The 19,875-nt window shown below is 41.1% G+C and overlaps 1 protein-coding gene across 1 annotated transcript in view; it reads right to left on the bottom strand.

Annotated features, from left to right (window-relative positions):
- Positions 1–11,983: 11,983 nt before the first annotated feature.
- The window catches only part of nudt14 (nudix (nucleoside diphosphate linked moiety X)-type motif 14), a 90,223-nt gene continuing 82,331 nt past the window's right edge, over positions 11,984–19,875 (bottom strand). Inside the window, exon 5 of the mRNA XM_014145103.3 lies at positions 11,984–18,030. Within this exon, the coding sequence (XP_014000578.1) occupies positions 17,781–18,030 (250 nt within the window). The 3' untranslated portion in view covers positions 11,984–17,780. The remainder of the gene's footprint in view (positions 18,031–19,875) is intronic.

Raw genomic sequence — 19,875 nt, 5'->3', positions numbered from 1 at the left:
ATGGCTAGCTAGTTAGCGGGGTGCGCGCTAATAGCGTTTCAAACATCACTCGCTCTGAGACTTGGGAGTGGTTGTTCCCCTTGCTCTACATGAGTAACACTGCTTCGAGGGTGGCTGTTGTCGATGTGTTTCTGGTTCAAGCCCAGGTAGGAGCGAGGAGAGGGACGGAAGCTATACTGTTACACTGGCAATACTAAAGTGCCTATAAGAACATCCAATCGTCAAAGGTATATGAAATACAAATCGTATAGAGAGAAATAGTCCTATAATTTCTATAATAACTACAACCTAAAACTTCTTACCTGGGAATATTGAAGACTCATGTTAAAAGGAACCACCAGCTTTCATATGTTCTCATGTTCTGAGCAAGGAACTTAAACGTTAGCTTTTTTACATGGCACATATTGCACTTTTACTTTCTTCTCCAACACTTATTTAAACCAAATTGAACATGTTTCATTATTTATTTGAGGCTAAATTGATAGCATTTATGTATTATATTAAGTTAAAATAAGTGTTCATGCAGTATTGTTGTAATTGTCATTATTACAAATAAAGAAAGAAAGAAATCGGCCGATCAATCGGTATCGTTTTTTTTGGGGTCCTCCAATAATCGCTATCGGTGATGAAAAATCATAATCGGTCGACCTCTAGTTAGCAGTGTAGCAGTTGTAAAAATGATGCCAATGGAATACCAACGTTGTGCTACTGATATTCTTAAGCCAATGTATACATTCAATTACTTTCAGATTTCACCAAGTGCATATATAGGGGACAGGGACTAGTGGTTATTGCTGGATGGGGCCTGTTCCATGCTTTGCTCTAAAGGGGTCTAAGATTGAGGCCAGTTCCAGTACTTTGGATATTATTCATCCTACCTTCCTTACAGTGATTTCTGTTCTACATGTGACTGGATAGGTGAAAGCAAGGTTCTTTATATCCCATTTACCAGACTTTTCAGATAAGGCCTACGTTCCAATTCTGTTTCTGTACAAGTACATCCCCTGGACAGGACGCAAGTCTGTGGCAGGGCCTTACCCCCAATCCGTCTCCTTAATTCTGAGTGCTGAGCAGAGGCATCAGGTTCCATTTTTAGTCTTTGGTATAACTCAACTGGGGTTGGAACTCCCAACCTTCCATTTTCAGGCCGAACACTAACCACAAGGCCACTGAGTTGAACAAAAATATTCAGCTATTTTACGCTATTTTACAATGCTCATACCCAAGAACCCCTTGGGCATTTTTAAATATGGTTGCCAAAGCACTACATAGCAGACGAGTTAATGTTTGTTACGCGTAGCATGGGGCTGAAACGGAATAGAGCAAAGCAGTCAGATTATCCTACCCTAAGAGAGAATAGGCTTTCTGGTCCAGGTGGATTTGGTTGACTTTTGGGCTCATCTAGTAAGATGTCACGGATAGAAGGGAGTGACTAAAGGGATGTCAAGCCAATTTATAACCCTGACACTAACTCATTAGTTAATACAACAAGGGTTTGCTGGTCAGTCATACCCCTTTCCCTTTTCCCTAGATATAAACGTAATGTATAGAACGTACATGATTCTTCCATTATGTGGAACACACAACCGGATCCACCAACAGACATTTTTCGGCAAGTAATCAAATCAAATTTTATTGGTCACATACACATATTTAGCAGATGTTATTGCGGGTGTAGCGAAATACTTGTGTTCCTAGCGCCAACAGTGCAGTAGTATCTAACAATTCATAACAATACACACAAATCTAAAAGTAAAATAATGGAATTAAATAATAGGCTGAACATACCGGCAAATATTGCTTGGGAGAAAAATATATTTTACATTGAAGAGTAAGTGAATGAAAATTATGAAAACTATCAATGAAAATCCAACATTATATGTGGTCATGACATACTGTATGTGGGCTGGTACCTAATAACATATGTGTCCTATGTATAATTTTGGTCCCAGTTTCTCTCAACCTAACACTGCTAAGGTCCACATTTTTGGCCGAAAAGGGTTTCCAAAGGGCAAGAATATACAGTGGGGAAAAAAAGTATTTAGTCAGCCACCAATTGTGCAAGTTCTCCCACTTAAAAAGATGAGAGAGGCCTGTAATTTTCATCATAGGTACACGTCAACTATGACAGACAAATGAGAAGAAAAAAATCCAGAAAATCACATTGTAGGATTTTTAATGAATTTATTTGCAAATTATGGTGGAAAATAAGTATTTGGTCACCTACAAACAAGCAAGATTTCTGGCTCTCACAGACCTGTAACTTCTTCTTTAAGAGGCTCCTCTGTCCTCCACTCGTTACCTGTATTAATGGCACCTGTTTGAACTTGTTATCAGTATAAAAGACACCTGTCCACAACCTCAAACAGTCACACTCCAAACTCCACTATGGCCAAGACCAAAGAGCTGTCAAAGGACACAAGAAACAAAATTGTAGACCTGCACCAGGCTGGGAAGACTGAATCTGCAATAGGTAAGCAGCTTGGTTTGAAGAAATCAACTGTGGGAAAAATTATTAGGAAATGGAAGACATACAAGACCACTGATAATCTCCCTGGATCTGGGGCTCCACGCAAGATCTCACCTCGTGGGGTCAAAATGATCACAAGAACGGTGAGCAAAAATCCCAGAACCACACGGGGGGACCTAGTGAATGACCTGCAGAGAGCTGGGACCAAAGTAACAAAGCCTACCATCAGTAACACACTACGCCGCCAGGGACTCTAATCCTGCAGTGCCAGACGTGTCCCCCTGCTTAAGCCAGTACATGTCCAGGCCCGTCTGAAGTTTGCTAGAGAGCATTTGGATGATCCAGAAGAGGATTGGGAGAATGTCATATGGTCAGATGAAACCAAAATATAACTTTTTGGTAAAAACTCAACTCGTCGTGTTTGGAGGACAAAGAATGCTGAGTTGCATCCAAAGAACACCATACCTACTGTGAAGCATGGGGGTGGAAACATCATGCTTTGGGGCTGTTTTTCTGCAAAGGGCCCAGGACGACTGATCCGTGTAAAGGAAAGAATGAATGGGGCCATGTATCATGAGATTTTGAGTGAAAACCTCCTTCCAACAGCAAGGGCATTGAAGATGAAACGTGGCTGGGTCTTTCAGCATGACAATGATCCCAAACACACCGCCCGGGCAACGAAGGAGTGGCTTCGTAAGAAGCATTTCAAGATCCTGGAGTGGCCTAGCCAGTCTCCAGATCTCAACCCCATAGAAGATCTTTGGAGGGAGTTGAAAGTCCGTGTTGCCCAGCGACAGCCCCAAAACATCACTGCTCTAGAGGAGATCTGCATGGAGGAATGGGCCAAAAAAACAGCAACAGTGTGTGAAACCCTTGTGAAGACTTACAGAAAACGTTTGACCTGTGTCATTGCCAACAAAGTGTATATAACAAAGTATTGAGAAACTTTTGTTATTGACCAAATACTTATTTTCCACCATAATTTGCAAATAAATTCATTAAAAATCCTACAATGTGATTTTCTGGATTTTTTTCTTCTCATTTTGTCTGTCATAGTTGAAGTGTACCTATGATGAAACTTACAGGCCTCTCTCATCTTTTTAAGTGGGAGAACTTGCACAATTGGTGGCTGACTAAATACTTTTTTGCCCCACTGTACGTACTGCAAATGAACTCTTGGAGCCCAAAGCCCCAGGACTGAGAACAGAGTGAAATAAACTGCTTAGGTATGTTTTGGCTGCCTCCCTGAAACCAGAAAAAAAAACATTTGCTCACGTAGGATATCCTATCCTAACCTAAAAGCGGCGACTACTCCGGTCTTCCTCTTGACTTTGTTTTGAATCGGTCGCGAACCCTCACATCCTCTCTGAAGTTCAAAAATGGTTCATGCAGGCAGGGAGAAGAACAGAGCTGAAATAATGGGTGTTTTTGAAATTGATACATTACAGTTGGACTATGTGGAAACAAATCACCTTGCATAAAAATGCCTAGATAAAGACTTCACAAAAACCAATAACCAATGACCAATGCATGGTAAAGGGAACCCACTGGGCACAGACGTCAGTTCAACATTCATTTTGATTTACATTTGGTTGAGTTTTCAACTAACATGAATTCAATGTGAAATCAAAAAAAAAAAACATTTCACAGTTTCATTGAATTAAGGTTAAAAGTTGGGTGAAAAAAACACAAAATGCCATTAAATTGATTACTTTTTTGCAAATCCAATCAGTTTTGCAGGTTGCTTCAATGTCATTACAAAGATTTTTGGGGGTTGAAATGAAATGGAAACAATGTTGATTCAACCAGTTTTTTCCTAGCGGGAAGTGTTGAAGCATCCGAGTTTGCAGGTCCTATACTTTATTACCATACAGACCTCTTTGGCCCAGGATCCCATGATAAGTGAATGCTTTTTTTCCATGCACCCTCCTCCTTTCCCTCGCTTCCTCCATAATAGGACTAGGGTGATCACATGTCCCGGATTGTGCGGGACAGTCACGCATTTTGGGCCTTTGTCCTGTCCCCCCCAACAAAACCATCCCACATTTCATCAACATTAAAACACCACTAAGTTGATCTGTCCCGTATTTCACTCAAACTTCACAATCATTTGAAGATAATTGTCTCTTTTGCAATCACGTTGCGCTTATGACAAGATACACATTGCCTTCAGAAAGTATTTATACCCCTTGACTTATTTCACATTTTGTTGTGTTACAGCCTGAATTCATAATTGATCAAATATATTATTTGCTCACCCATCTGCACACAATACTCCATAATGACAAAGTGAAACCATGTTTTTAGAAATATTTGCACATTTATTGAAAATGAAACGCAGAAGTCTCTCATTTACATAAGCATTCACGCCCCTGAGTCAATACCTGTTAGAATCACCTTTGGCAGCAATTACAGCCTGAGAGTCTTTCTGGGTAAGTCTAAGAGATTTGCACACCTGGATTGTACAATATATGCACATTATTCTTTCCAAAAATCTTTAAGCTCTGTCAAGCTGGTTGTTGATCATTGCTAGGCAGCCATTTTCAGGTTTTGCCATAGATTTCTTAGCCAATTTAAGTCAAAACTGTAACTAGGCCACTGAAGAACATTCAATGTCATCTTGGTAAGCAACTCCAGTGTATATTTGGCTTTGTGTTTTAGGTTATTGTCCTGCTGAAATGTGAATTTGGCTCGCAGTGTCTGTTGGAAAGCAGACTGAAGCAGGTTTTCCTCTAAGATTGTGCCGGTGCTTCGTTCTATTCCGTTTCTTTTTATAAAAAAAAACTCCCATGTCCTTGCTGATGACAAACGTACCCATAACATGATGCAGCCACCACCATGCTTGAAAATATGAAGACTGGTACTCCGTGATGTGTTGGATTTGCCTCAAACATAACGCTTTGTAGTCAGGACAAAGTTAATTTCTTTCCCACATTTTTGGGAGTTTTCCTTTAGTGCCTTATTGCAAATAGGATGCATGTTTTGGAATATTTTTCATTCTGTACAAGCTTCCTTCTTTTCACTCTGTCATTTAGGTTAGTATTGTGGAGTAACTACAATGTTCTCATTAATCTCTGCAACCGTTTTAAAGTCACCATTGCACACACTGTATATACATTTTTCTATTGTGTTATTGACTGTACTTTTGTTTATCCCACGTGTAACTCTGTGTTGTTGTTTTTTGTCGCACTGCTTTGCTTTATCTTGGCCAGGTCGCAGTTGTAAATGAGAACTTGTTCTCAACTGGCCTACCTGGTTAAATAAAGGTAAAATAAAAAATAAATAAAAAATTGGCCTCATGGCGAAATCCCTAAGCGGTTTCCTTCCGCTCTGGCAACTGAGTTAGGAAGGACGCCTGTATCTTTGTAGTGACTGGGTGATACACCCTCCAAAGTGTAATTAATAACTTCACCATGCTCAAAGGGATATTCAATGTCTGCTTTTTTATTTACCCATCTACCAATAGGTGACCTTCTTTGCGAGGCATTCGAAAAGCTCTCTGGTCTCTGTTGTTGAATCGGTGTTTGAAATTCACTGCTTGACTGAGGGACCTTACAGATAATTGTATGTGTGGGGTACAGAGATGTGGTAGTCATTCAAATATCAAACGCTATTATTGCACACAGAGTGAGTGAGTCCATGCAACTTATGTGACTTGTTAAGCAAATCTTTACTTATTAACTTATTTACGCTTGCCATAATTAAGGGGTTGAATACTTATTGACTCAAGACATTTCAGCTTTTCATTTTTAATTCATTTGTAAAAATGCATAACAAAAAAAAATCACATTTCACATTATGGAGTATTGTGTGTAGGCCTGTGACACAATCTCAATTTAATTCACTTAAAATTCAGGCTATAACACAATAAATGTGTAAAAAGTCAAGGGGTGTGAATACTTTCTGAAGGCAATGTACAGTATATCATAACAATGTGGTACTGGTGATGTTAAACACTTCTCCAATCGTTGTTGAGATCTTCTGCCAAAAATATAAGCTACACTGTCCCGCAAAATCATCCCATTGTCCAGCATTTGGGTATTTTAAATGTGATCACCCTAACTAGGACACAGGAAGCGTGTGAGGCACGGTTTACTTGGGCCCACGAGCCATCACAGCAGGGGATAAGCATGGCAGACCCCCGGGTACCAGATAGGGGTCGCGAGGTCAACCAAGCTCTGCTAGATTCTAAATCAGAAGCCAGGTAATCCTTGTCACCAAACATGATGTCAGAGTTAAAGAGGGATATAGGTTGGTAGCTTGCAACTGGTTCTGGTCCGACACCATATCAGCATTTGCAATAGAAGTGGGTATCCATCTGGTATATTGTGTTCGGTATCTGACAGACAGTAGTAAAATAGTATTTGTTTTCTTTAAAATACATTAGCTGAGCTTGATTGAACTTGGCTGGCGTGATTGAACCAGGGAAATAGTGTCAAGAGTGCAACCCTGCTCGTCTGGCACTCCAGGCAGGCTGAATCAAAGCTCAAAGCATTTGAAAGTAAACAAATACTATTCGAACCCTGGGCAGCGGAGAAGATAATATCTGTGCTCTAGGATACAGGTAGTCATGGTAGTCTCTAATTTTAGTGCCTGATACAACTATTGCTCAAATCTTTTTGGGGCACACCAAAATTAAGAGGCAAGAATATGTTGGATTTGGGCCTCCCGAGTGGCGCAGTGGTCTAAGGCACTGCATCGCAGTGCTAGCTGTGCCACTTGAGATTCTGGGTTCGAGCCCAGGCTCTGTCGCAGCCGGTCGCAACAGGGAGGCCCATGGGGCGGCCCAGAGTCGTGCGGGTTAGGGAGGGTTTGGCCGGCAGGGATATCCTTGTCTCATCGCGTACTAGCGACTCCTGTGGCGAGCTGGGCGCAGTGCACGCTGACAGGTCGCCAGGTGTACGGTGTTTCCTCCGACACATTGGTGCAGCTGGCTTCCGGGTTGGATGGGCATTGTGTCAAGAAGCGGCTTGGTTGAGTTGTGTTTCGGAGGACGCATGGCTCTCGACCTTCGCCTCTCCCGAGTCCGTACGGGAGTTGCAGCGATGAGACAAGACTAACTACTACCAATTGGATACCACGAAATTGGGGAGAAAAAAAGGGGTAAAAAATAAAAAATAAAAATTGTTGGATTTTCTAGATAGTAAAAGCATGGAGCAGGTATTTTCATCCAATGTGAAGAATTGTGTCAATCCAACAAAATCTGGGGGTTATTCCATATTATTTTAAATCCACATGGAACATGAAAATATATCCGAATCAGGATTTAAAGACGGGTAATATTTTAACTTCCTGCAATGTATTCAGAAATAGAACTGAATCCTAAACTGCCTCATCTCACTCCAATAAGTGGTTGGGTTCCCCAACTGGTGATTTTATTTTGTACTTTTGTCTTTTTTGGTACATACAAAAATGCTCATTCAAGTCTGTAAGTCACCTTGGATAAATAGGTCTGTCTCAACGACAGACAAGCTTATATGTTATTGTCCACACAGATAGGGGCATTTTGAGATGCTATAAGACATGCATTCAGCCCTTCTCTATGACAAACACTTGGTTGCATCACAATAATATATACTTATTCGCTTCCCTTTATGGATGTCAAAGGAAATATGGAAACTGCAGGAGCGATCCACTTTCGTGAACAGGGTGTTAACTGTCTGGTGTATGTGATCATATACAAATGTAAGCAAGGTTTGAAATTATGTTTTTGTCAAATATGTTTTTGCTTCTTGAGGTCAATTTACAGTCTACAAATTATTTGTAATTATGTTCCAGCCCCCTGACCATCCGCTCACAAAAAAATTGTCCCCCTGAATCGAGTTGATGATGCCCGGTTTAGGGTGAACTTTCCCCCAGACACTGATCAGGGATTGGTTTTGCATTTCCCACACTAATGGTTAAGTTTAGGATTTGGGGAGGGGCGGGGAAGCTGATCCTAGAAGAAACTTCACCCATGAGCCAACTGGTTCCTCTTGGGGTTGGCCCCAACATACTAAGTTTACCAGGCTTCTCCAGTTGCTTCTCCCCTCACTGGCCGGGGATCTCATTTGCATACAGGTGGACAGTGTAGTGCGCCGGAATCATATTGGTTGTCGCCCATGCCATGCCTTTTGTCCTCCCTGCCATGCCTTTTGTCCTCCCAGCCTCATAATTCCAGAGGTGGACACAAAGCAGCGCTTCGCTTCAAAGAGGCTGGCTTGGTTGCACCTGGAAGTTCACCCAGAATGAGGAGGGAACGTGCCTGCTATGGCCACCGCCACCACTGATGGCCTATCTGGGACAAACACAGTAAGGAGGCCTGTTAGGGCCCGGTGTCCAATTTCAACATGAAAGTGTCGGGACCACAATGTAGTTATCTTTCCACACCGGCAACACAAAGTGCATGGTGAGAGAAAGAGGTTGGGGGGGGGGGGTCATTATTAATTCATTAGCGGGGGCTAAAAAGTGGGACTTGCATTTAAACTTTCCCCTCTCTGGGACGTGCTCGGATGGTGGCCAGCGCGCGAACAGGGTTTGGCGTTCCTTTGTGTGACTGTCTGAAATTTGTCCATTGATTCAACAGAGCCTTCGACTTTGTTTGTGGAGTAGGGGAGAGTGGGGTAAGTTGAGCCGCCTCTTGTTTCTAGGAAACCATACACAAAATGAATCATGTGACCAAATATTTAGGAAGAGGGCTTCATATCAGCATGAAAGTGCATCCTTGTAGCTGTGTGGGCTAATATAGTCAAAATGTTTGCCTTGGGGTATGTTGAGCCAATGGCCACCATACCCCATACAAACTATGATTAGATAGCACAGGAGGTTGGTGGCACCTTAATTGTGGAGAACGGGCTTGTGGTAATGACTGGAGCAGAATAACTGTAACGGTATCAAATACATCAAACACATGGTATCCAGGTGTTTGATGCCATTCCATTTGCTACGTTCAGGCCATTTTTACGAGCCATTCCCTCAGCAGCCTCCCCTGTTAGATAGTCAGTTTTATGCATACTATGCATAGTATCTTTGCAATGTGTCATGCATATGAACTCAAAGTGCATTTTTGTTACAGAGCAGACATCATGCCCTGTGTATACAAATATAAAATAAGCAGGGGTCTAGCCCCCCTTGAGGTTCGAGAGAGAGCAGCCAAGGAAGTGAGTGAAGGGAAGAAGTCCATTTAAGAAGCAGCAAGGGATGAACAAATACACTGAATGACACTGAAGATGTACATTGACAAAAAGGAAAAGTACCTGGTCTAAGAGGCTATGATGGAGTAGCAGAGGATCATAAGGTCTTATCTGATGACATGGAGTTTGAGCTTGTGGACCAGTTTTATGGACTTATTGGCCTCAAATGCAGAACACTTGTTTCGATGTTGGCACATCAAAACAACATCCCTCCCTGTCCCAGACAACTGGTCATGAAATGGAAGGGTGAGTGATATTGAACAGAAGAGATCTCCTGTATATCTGAATGTAGGCATACATCTAAGATATACAATATACCACACCCTCATTCCATGAATTCAACTTTTACTTACCAGCACCATCACCCACTGTCACAGGACACATTTACATTACATTTAAGTCCTTTAGCAGACGCTCTTATCCAGAGTGACTTACAATGACACCATCCCCCACTTATCCCAAGGCGGCTCAACTTACCCCCATTTGCAGTCTACAAATTATTTGTAATTATGTTCCGGCCCCCTGACCATCCGCTCAAGTAAGTTATGCCAAGAAACCAAGTTGTGCCAAGAGATCTGCAGGAGAAAAAATCTAATCCCTTTTTAGATTTAATTTTAAGGCAGCAAAATGTAAAGACTTTCACTAGGCAGTCACCGTACCTTCTACATTGTGTGGTCATGTGTGTGGCTCAGTTGGTTGCGCTTGCAATGTCATGCCACCCATACAAAATGCTTATTCACGTCGGCAAGTCACCGGGGATAAATAGGTCTGTTTAAATGGCAGACACTAATATGTTATTGTCCAACAAGATAGGGGCATTTTGAGATGCTATAAGACATGCATTCAGCCCTTCTCTATGACGAACACTTGGTTGCGTCACAATAATATATTGTCTCCCTGCACTTATTCACTTCCCTTTATGGATGTCAAAGGAAATATGGAAACTCCCTCTAGCCTGTGCCTATACCAATGCAATGAATGCGTTCACATTTGTGGAGTAGTGAACGAGTGCACACTTCAGGAAGAAGAGATTGGGATAACCCCTTAGTAATTGAAATGCCAAAAAATAAAAAGATTAGATTGCACTTTTAAGACATTCAGAATCCAGTGACTTGACTAAGACAGACCACTGATTTAAGACAAAGGAAAATGTAGCTACACTTCGATAATCCAAACCCTGACTAAAAAGTGGTCATTATGGGGAGCTGCAGCAGAATTCTCTCTGTATACATACAGCAACATCAAAATCACTAGTTTCCCCCATCTAGAACTGGAATAAAGTTCAATGTAATTGTCAAACCGGAAAGGACTGCCCAACACTTACTACACCATAACTAATCTCTACCTCTCACCCAACTGCTGTTGTTAAGACTTGTGACGTGCAGTTGCCGTGAGGGCAGAGAGGTTGCACTTGGTTAGCTGATGCGTTCACTTGTACTACCCCCCCCCCCACCCTAATCGAGTCCACTCTACTCAAAAGGGTATGCATGACTGTCTAATGATTACTATTCCACCTTCAAAAGAAAATACCAACACAAATATTGCCATGGCAATTACACTTCACTGGTGTCAAATATTTAGCATTGGACATGTGAGCGACCAAGAGCTCTTTACTACACCTCCCCCTCCCCCCACACACACACGAGCGCAACAAAAGGAGGAATCGGCTAGCCCTCTGTTTGAATTAAGACACAGCGTGCAATTCAGTATTGTATGAATCTATGTGAGCATTCAAGAGCCAAGGAGTGAGAGAATGAAAATTCCCCTGATCAGAGCACTTAGAAGGTCCAGTAGGACCTTCTATCTCTTCTCTCTCCTTGGGTGTGGAAACGGGGCAAAAAACTCAAACACCTTTTTGTGTGTATCAAAAAGAAGGATGTGAAGTGCTACAGGGTACAATAGTAAATTGGCAAAATATAGATTTAAGGTGCTCTGGTTATTGATCATTAAATTAAAAAAACAAGGACAACCAACGCACCCTTACGTCTACAATATTCCATTCAATTGAACATTCCACCACAATTAATATAGCACTGCCTTGATCCTCGTGGTTGAACTTTTTTTATACCGGAGATACTTCTACCATACTCATGTTATAACCATACTCATGTCATCCTCTACCATACTCTAGTTACAACATACACTGATGTTATACCATAGTCATTCACTTTTGCTGACTTCTCTGTTTAGTAATACGCGGTGGAAGGATAGGTGTGGGTGGAAGGGTGTTGTGTGGGATTTTTTTTACAGTGCATGCTACTTTTGTAAAGAGTTGTGGAAAGAGTTCTCTTGAAGGTCTCATACAGTTAGCCAGAGAAATTAAAGGACAATTGAAAAAAAATACATGATTTAGGCATCAACCCTCTTTTATTTACACTTAATGCAGTTCAATGAAACAGTTAGTGCACATGCAAAATATAATATTTAAATATATATATTTGCACCAAGTGCCATAAGTAGGTTTTTTTTAAATTGTGAAATATTTTAAAAAGAACAATTACGAAATCAAGTTAAACATATAAAACATGAAATATTACTCAAACAACACGGACCACAATGAATTCACTCCAAATAAAGCAGAAAAACTCTGATAAGAAACATTGACACTTAACTTTGTCGATATAATTTCTCAGAGAATAAATTCAAAGAAAACACTAATTCCGTGTAAGACACAAAAAAAATCACAATTGAACAAATTGCTTTGCAGTATAACCGACAATAAATGCATAAACTAAAATAAATCAGGGGCTTTAAATACAAATTACAATTTAAACCCCCTTTCTTGAGAACATAAGCAACCTCGTTGCTTGTAATGTATACTGAAAATACTCATCAAGCATTTGAATTGTCAAATAAAAAGAAAAATAGATGTATTTTTTGTCTTGCTCTCATCTATCACAAAACAATATTCCATGCTCTCAGAAAGGTACTGTTGAAAAATTTTTTTTTGCAGTTGCAATATCAAGACAGAGTACACAAAAAAGTGGTATCAAACAAGTATGTATTGAAAGGGAGATATAAGATGCATTCTATCCCAAAGAGAACTCCACCGAAATTGACACTTCCGATATTCATGGAACGTTTGATATGTTAGTGCCTTACGGGCATGCCAGCACGCGCGAAATGCAGATTTTTTTTCTTCACATAGGTCATCGATGCTGTATGCGCTACAATGATGCAGTGTGTCATGCCTACTTGCCACACGGTAATGGAGGTATAATCGTCGAATGGTGTTATGGTAGTATCCAGCATTGACATGATTGAGAGACCATTTATTTATTTTACCTTTATTTATTTAACTAGGCAAGTCAGTTAAGAACAAGTGCTGGCAATGTTTTTAAGGAATTTGGACTCTTCACCAAAGAGCTGTTGATGGCTTATAGGTTTCAGTTAAAGGCGCAATCTGTATGTTCTGTCTTTCAATGGTCACTTCGATTAATGTTATGTACCCAATGTGGTACAACTGTCTTACTCCATCATAACCCCAAATCTACAATTGTATTACTCTATGATGTATCATCTTTGTCAAAAACAATGCATAGCTACAAAATATTTCCTATAATGATCATGTTGCTCTCACTGACTGTCGCTCCTTGCATCTGTAGGTCAGTCTATGAATTTCAGAGGGGTTACTTCGAAGCCCCATCCCTCACTTTTCCAAACAAAAAGTGACTAGGCTGTTAAAATTACAGATTGGGCCAGTGAAAGGGTTTGATACCTTATGACATAAGGCACCAATGTCCTGCTATGAAAACTTATACAGAGTATCAGTCCTTAAACACATATGAGTTACAGCTGTACAAATCAAGACCATCCAAAAGGTAGGAGGTAAGCGCCAACAACAACTTTTGGTGGAGTTCTCAGTTAGGATTTTGTCTTAGCAGGGACAATGCATGGTCAATGAATCTACCAAAATCTAACTCATCTGGATTTGAATGAAGGCAGACATCAAATAAAAGATTGTCTCATAGGAACAAAGGCAGAGGGGACAGTGTGTTCAAGTCTGGGGTAATAGATTTAAAGCTGGACTCCTTAATGGTTAAACAGTCACATCCGTTTTTGAAATTACAACAACAAGAAGTCACTGCAAACAACGAACACTGTTTTTCCCCTCCGGACATCATTGCACGCACGATAGAACATCAGAATATGTACTGCATTTTTTTTTTAAACCACCTTGGGGCAACGCTCCTCACCTCCACTTAGGCAACAAAACAATAACAACGTCCATGGAGCGGACAGTGGCAGACATTGTTTCCCCTACAGTGGACTCCATCTTTACGCGAGAAACTGTAATGGTTAAGACAACTAAGTTACAATAGTTCCCTGATAACACTTTTAGCCTTCGAAGCCTAACCCAATTTCACTTTATAAATACTTACCATGATTCAATCAGCGGCGCAAAGGAAGAACAAAACTCATACATGTTAAAGCCTTCAAGAGCGAAAGAGTAAAGAAAAATGTGTCTGTTCTGCTATTTGTATACACTGTAAAACTATCTAGCTAACTAGCATGAGTATATCATGTCATCTTTTTTTCTCTGTAAAAGAAAGTCTAGCCATTCCAGCAAAAACCATGCAATCCTGATACTTGATTGACAAATGATTCCAAATAGAGGGAGGAAGAATAATTTGGGAAAACTACATGCTCAGGGGAAAGGGCCCACCTTGGCTATGGAAGACCGCAGTCCAGTCCTTTTGAGGTCAATAGGACATTGATCAAGTCCCGCCCCCCCCCCCCCCCCCCCCCGTTACAATGTTATGGTAAGGCAAACACCCCTGGTTAAAACTATTTAACAGTTTAACTTGCTATCTAACAGCATCATCATTACTGATATCCTCCATCTATCCACACAACATTAGAGAGGTCACTCGTTTCAAGTTGATATACCTGGACTTTACTCTGACTTCCCCACAACTTTTCCTACACCCAGAATTCTCTGACCGACATGGATCAAGGTTGAGTTATAGTGACTAAATATTGAGTCCGAATAACGGCTGTGCTACTCACACGGCGAACATAGCAGTGGACTAGAGTGTATTAGTTGCATCTCAAATCTGTCAGGAAATGTATGGTTGATGTAACAGTGCAGTAAGAGCCTTACAGATTAATTGTTCATTTGAAAGATAAACTGTGGCTTGTAGCAGTTGGAAAATCAAACCAGCTGGCTGGGCAAAAAAATACATTTTCTGGTGGTAAACTGGTTCTCTGTCTGAGAAGACATCAGAAAACGGCAATTCCATGGTGACTGAATTACACGGAGTCTCCGATTTTTCACTTTACAATGTATGCCAAACAAAAACTATTGATAAAAGTTTAACAAACCATACAACTCTATGCACAAGACTGCTTTGAACAATTTACAGAGTACATTAAAAAAAAGGAAAAACTGTGCAGATTAAAGTTTGGTAACAGAATTACAGTAAAATCTCCCTCAGTTTTACTCTGTTACCAAAATTTGTATCTGCACAGTTCTTCCTGTAAATGTGTTTTTGTAAAATGTTCAGTGGAAATTGTTTAAAGTAGTCCTCGTGCATAGAGTTGTGTTAAACATGGAAATGAATGGTTTTTGTTAAGTGTACATTTGAAAGTGAAAAATCTGAGTTACCCGTCACCATGGAATTGCCCAACTGGCCTATTTTACAACTCTGGGAAACCTACCCAGTCTTTCACAAATGTAAACAAAGTTCATGTATAATATTTTGATGTTACATCAACTGCTACGTTAAGACCTACGTGGCTATGGAATGATGACACCCAGAATGCAATTACAGGCCAATTCAGATATCAAGCTTAACCCAATGTGATCAAAGTTAAACTAGGTAGCTAGCTGTACAAGTCCAAAACAAGTGAACGACTATGTATTAAGAACTTGTGGTTTCCTTATTCTACCAACAACTACTAGACCTTGCTGTTAAGCCTTCGGTTAGGAAGCCAAGATACTCATTTTCAAGCCAATAGTTTATTTTCAATCGTTCTCAAATTGAATTATAATTGCTAACTATTTGGTTTTGATTCTTATATTACCACCGCTTCATCGGTTTTTAACAACTTATTGTGGAAGGGGCCATGAATCCACACACTAATATGTTGCCAAAATAAAGGTTTTTCATGAGAAGATGTGTCAATTCACCATTTAGGACTTTAACAGGTCATAATATTCACAAACTATATAGAAATGTTACTACATCATCACCATACACAATGTTTAAAAAGTCTATGGCTAAGACGGTGCAGAATGGTGATCCCTGAATGTTACCTCGTCAAGGGGGGGAAACCGTTTGGACCTGAGATGTTAAGCAAGTGCTTTTGAGATTGATTGTTGTCTTAAGCTCTATCTGTCCCAAATAGGGTTGCAAATCCCAGAACCATTCCCAAAGTTCTTAGGTTTTTCAGAAGTCCCGGTTGGAGGATTTCCAGTAAAACTGAAGGGAATCATCAAGGAGGGAATCCTCCAACCGGGATATCTGAAAAACCTGTTATGCACCCCTAGTTTCAAACCACCATAGACTTGGATAGCTGCTGTTGTTGATTTCTGTGGAAATGGGGGTGTTTTGAAGAGGTCTGGCCAAAACAGGCATAGGGAAAAGAAGGGTCTGTCTAACTGTTGGGCCATGTCTCTCAGATTCACAGGTTAAAAAGCGCAACCATTTTACTTCAAGCCTCACAGACAGTGCTGGTATCAACAAAACTCTTCCGCCCCTGCCATCAGGTTCAAAACAACAAGGGGCATCACAAAACACTGCGCTAAGGGCTCAGGGTGCTGTTCCAGGAAGCTGGGTCAAGTAGCATGCTAAACTTCCTTCTACATGTTACAAGCTAGGTTTTCAGTTTCCTAAAACAAAACTCCCATTGACCCTGCTCAAAAACCCTGTCTGAGATATACATAACACTCTTGATCTCGGCCAATATCGGTGAAGCCTTCCTGCTAACACGCACGTATAATTGTGAGAGCAATTGTCCACCAGAGGGTTCTCACAATTTCACAATTAATGATAGTGGTTACTAGTGTTATCAAAATGCTCAGTATCATGATACTCAAAAGTATCATAGTATGATATTACAATACTTTCGAGTATTGTGATACTGAGTATTGTGGAGCTGGTATAGTGCAACATTAGTTACTGTAATACATCTCCCCAGTGTAGAGGTAGGTCATATTCCCGTGGTAGTTAAAAGAAGCCTCTATCGAACGTACAATTTAATGTGACCTCATAGGAGCACACACTACTGTAGTGACACCCCTGGATTCAATGCAATGCTTACAACTTATCTAATCGCCTCTGCTAACTGAAATGTTGATTTGTTTTAAAATCAGACCATGATCAAACTACCAGCTATCAAGTATTGCTTAGATAAGTGTTTCCCAATCCTGGTCCTGGTGGATCCAAAAGGTGAGCAGATTTGTGTTTTAGCCCAGCAATAACTCACCTGACCATCAAGCCATAATAATTAGTGGAATCAGGTATGTTAGTGCTGGGCTGGGAGAAAGAAAATCGGCACCGCTCCAAGACTGGGAAACACTGGCTTCGAGGCTGAGTAGATCGTGGAGAAAGTAAGCAAGGCGTGCCTGGACCAGCTGCAGTAATCGAACAGACTCAGCAACGGCCGTCGTATGTAATAAGCCCTGGCGCTGACTAAGCAACAACATTTTTGCATTCCTGGAACATGATCCAATCAACGGTAGACGAGCAGCTCCGAACGAGAGCGCCATCATGTAGCCATCTTCGTGAGATTGCACCCTGGACCTCTCTGTGAGGAAAAGGTAATACATTTACAGTGAAAACTAACAACAAAAAGTGCTGCTGGCCACCAGCATATGGCAAGTTTTAGAGGAAAAGTAGTAAAGACCACGTAAAAAAAAAAAATAATGAGACAAACCTCTGAAAAATAACAGTTAGTAACGAGAAAAGACGGTCGCCATGGGGCCAACTTATATGGATATGGGCAAAGGCGAAGGGATTGGGAGTAGATTGAAGTTGTCCCTAACCACTGACAAAGGGTCAGATTTTTTTCTCCATCCCCCTAATTGTATAGACTAGGCCTAGGGGTTAGGGTCATTGATCCCAGATCTGTGGTTAACTGCAACTTCCACCTCAGGCGGAAGGGGGCAGGGACGGGGACAGGTGTTGGGTGGGTTAAACGTTGGTGGAGATCTTGTACTTGGGCGACATGTTGTTGTGGAACCAGATGAAACTGAAGATGACGCCCATGGTCTTGGGGATGCTCTCATCATAGGCAAAGGTCATGGCCTCGTGGAGGGGCACCTTGACCACCTCAATCAGCTCGCCCTCCTGCGGCTCGCCGCCGCCCTCACCCACACAGTTCTCGTCCGACACCTCGGCGTAGAACATGGTCTGCTTGGCACCCGTCACGCCTACACCGGACCTGCCGAGAGAGGTTACACACACACACACACACACGGTCAAAGGACCGTAAGTCTATTTGCGCCAGGTTAGGATTTCACACAGCAATGCGAAACAGAGTGAAGCATGCACAGCTAGGTCACTAGCCCTTCCGACAGCAATAACCCTACAACTAAATGTTTCTTCTTACCACGGCTGTATAAAAATGACCCCTACTATGCTAGTTCCTACTTCGCATACTTCTCCCCCCCAAGTCTTAGGCTGGTAGTTTGATCATGGTCTGATTTAGAAACAAATCAACATTTCAGTTAGCAGAGACGATTAGACTAAGCATTGCATTGAATCCAGGGGTGTTGTTGCAGAAATGCATTCTTGAACTTGTGAACTGTCATGTCCCTTAATTACAAACTTGTATGGGATCCGTAAATATGAATGTTAAATTATAATAACCTAGTTTAGCCAAGGAGAAAGCACTGCTCTATATAGGGAGAAAGACAGGGTCCTTCCTGGCTAGCCATGATTGGCTGAGATAATGGCGGGGATGGACATGATTTGTCGGTCACATGTCACAGGCTTCTGTCGCTCTACTGGCATTGACACTTTCCCCATTTTTTTTTTTTATATCGACACCATTTACATTTTTTATATTGATACTGCGCTGTTGAGGAAGTAAGCATTTCACTGTACAGTTTACACCAGCAGTATCCTGGTCATGCGAACAAATAAACATTTTCATTTCATATACAGTGTGTGTTTACCAGAGACAATAATGCGAAGAAAAACATGACCTGCACCAAAGTCAGGTTAAAGGCTAAGGACTATATAAAGTGTATTTTTACCTGGAGTTATTCCTTATTGTAGGCTACTACTTTAAATCTTGAAATATTTTGGTTGTTTTCTACACTACCTCACTCTTCCTCTGTTTAGCATAAAGTCATAGACAGTTAGTTACATGCTTTACATGTGAATTCTTAAAAAGATGAGTGGACTAAAGGCATCCGCATGCTTCCCATCCAAAACGGTTTGTGCATATATGATGACATTTGTGTTTTTTTTAGTCTTCGGTAAGGTGTTTTTTTCCGGCTGTTCGCGCACACAACATTTCTCCTCTAGGCAACCCGAAGTTCGTAAAGCAGAAGTCTACGCCCCTTCGTCGGTGGTTGGTCAAGAGTAGGGATTCTTCAATGAAGTGTTTGTTGTCATTCAACGATAGACGACTTGTTTTCATGCACATTTTCTCACTGGAGAAATAGTGCACCAAATATCTTAGTTAGATTTAAAATGCTGCAACCGCGACCACCTCGGCAAAAACGTAAAAAAATAAATGACAGATTTCTTGAGTTCCCTTATTAATTCTGACGATTTTGAGGAAGTGTATACTGGCTACGGCGTCAAGATGGGCGAACAGCACTATTAACAGCTTTTTCTTGTTTTTCAAGCGAGGGTCTTTATACTTGCCATTCTAAGAGGATAGTCTCTCTCTCAAAACAAAAATTTGGGTTGGTTTTTCTTTGGATTTTCTCCTACCATATCTATTGTGTTATATTCTCCTACATTTTTTAAACATTTCTACAAACTTCAAAGTGTTCTCTTTTCAATGGTACCAATTATATGGATATCCTGGCTTCAGGGCCTGAGCAACAGGCAGTTTACTTTGGGCACGTCATTAAGGCGGAAATTGAGAAAAAAAGGGGCCTAGCCCTAAGAAGTTATGCAAGCACACTCGTTCGGTTCGCCTATGCCGAAGCATGTAGAAGCCTTAAAGGTATGAACGATGCTAAATGGGTGTAAACAAAGAAGAGCTCTCTAGCAAGTGTGAAATCACCACAAACATCTTTTAAGGGCTTTTCCTCAAAACTGGGTTTAC

This window comes from Salmo salar, chromosome 15 (assembly GCF_965601325.2).
Source record: "Salmo salar chromosome 15, fSalSal1, whole genome shotgun sequence".
Taxonomy (NCBI): domain Eukaryota; kingdom Metazoa; phylum Chordata; class Actinopteri; order Salmoniformes; family Salmonidae; genus Salmo; species Salmo salar.
Note: the sequence above shows the minus strand (reverse complement) of the source record. Positions and strands in the feature narration are given on the sequence as shown.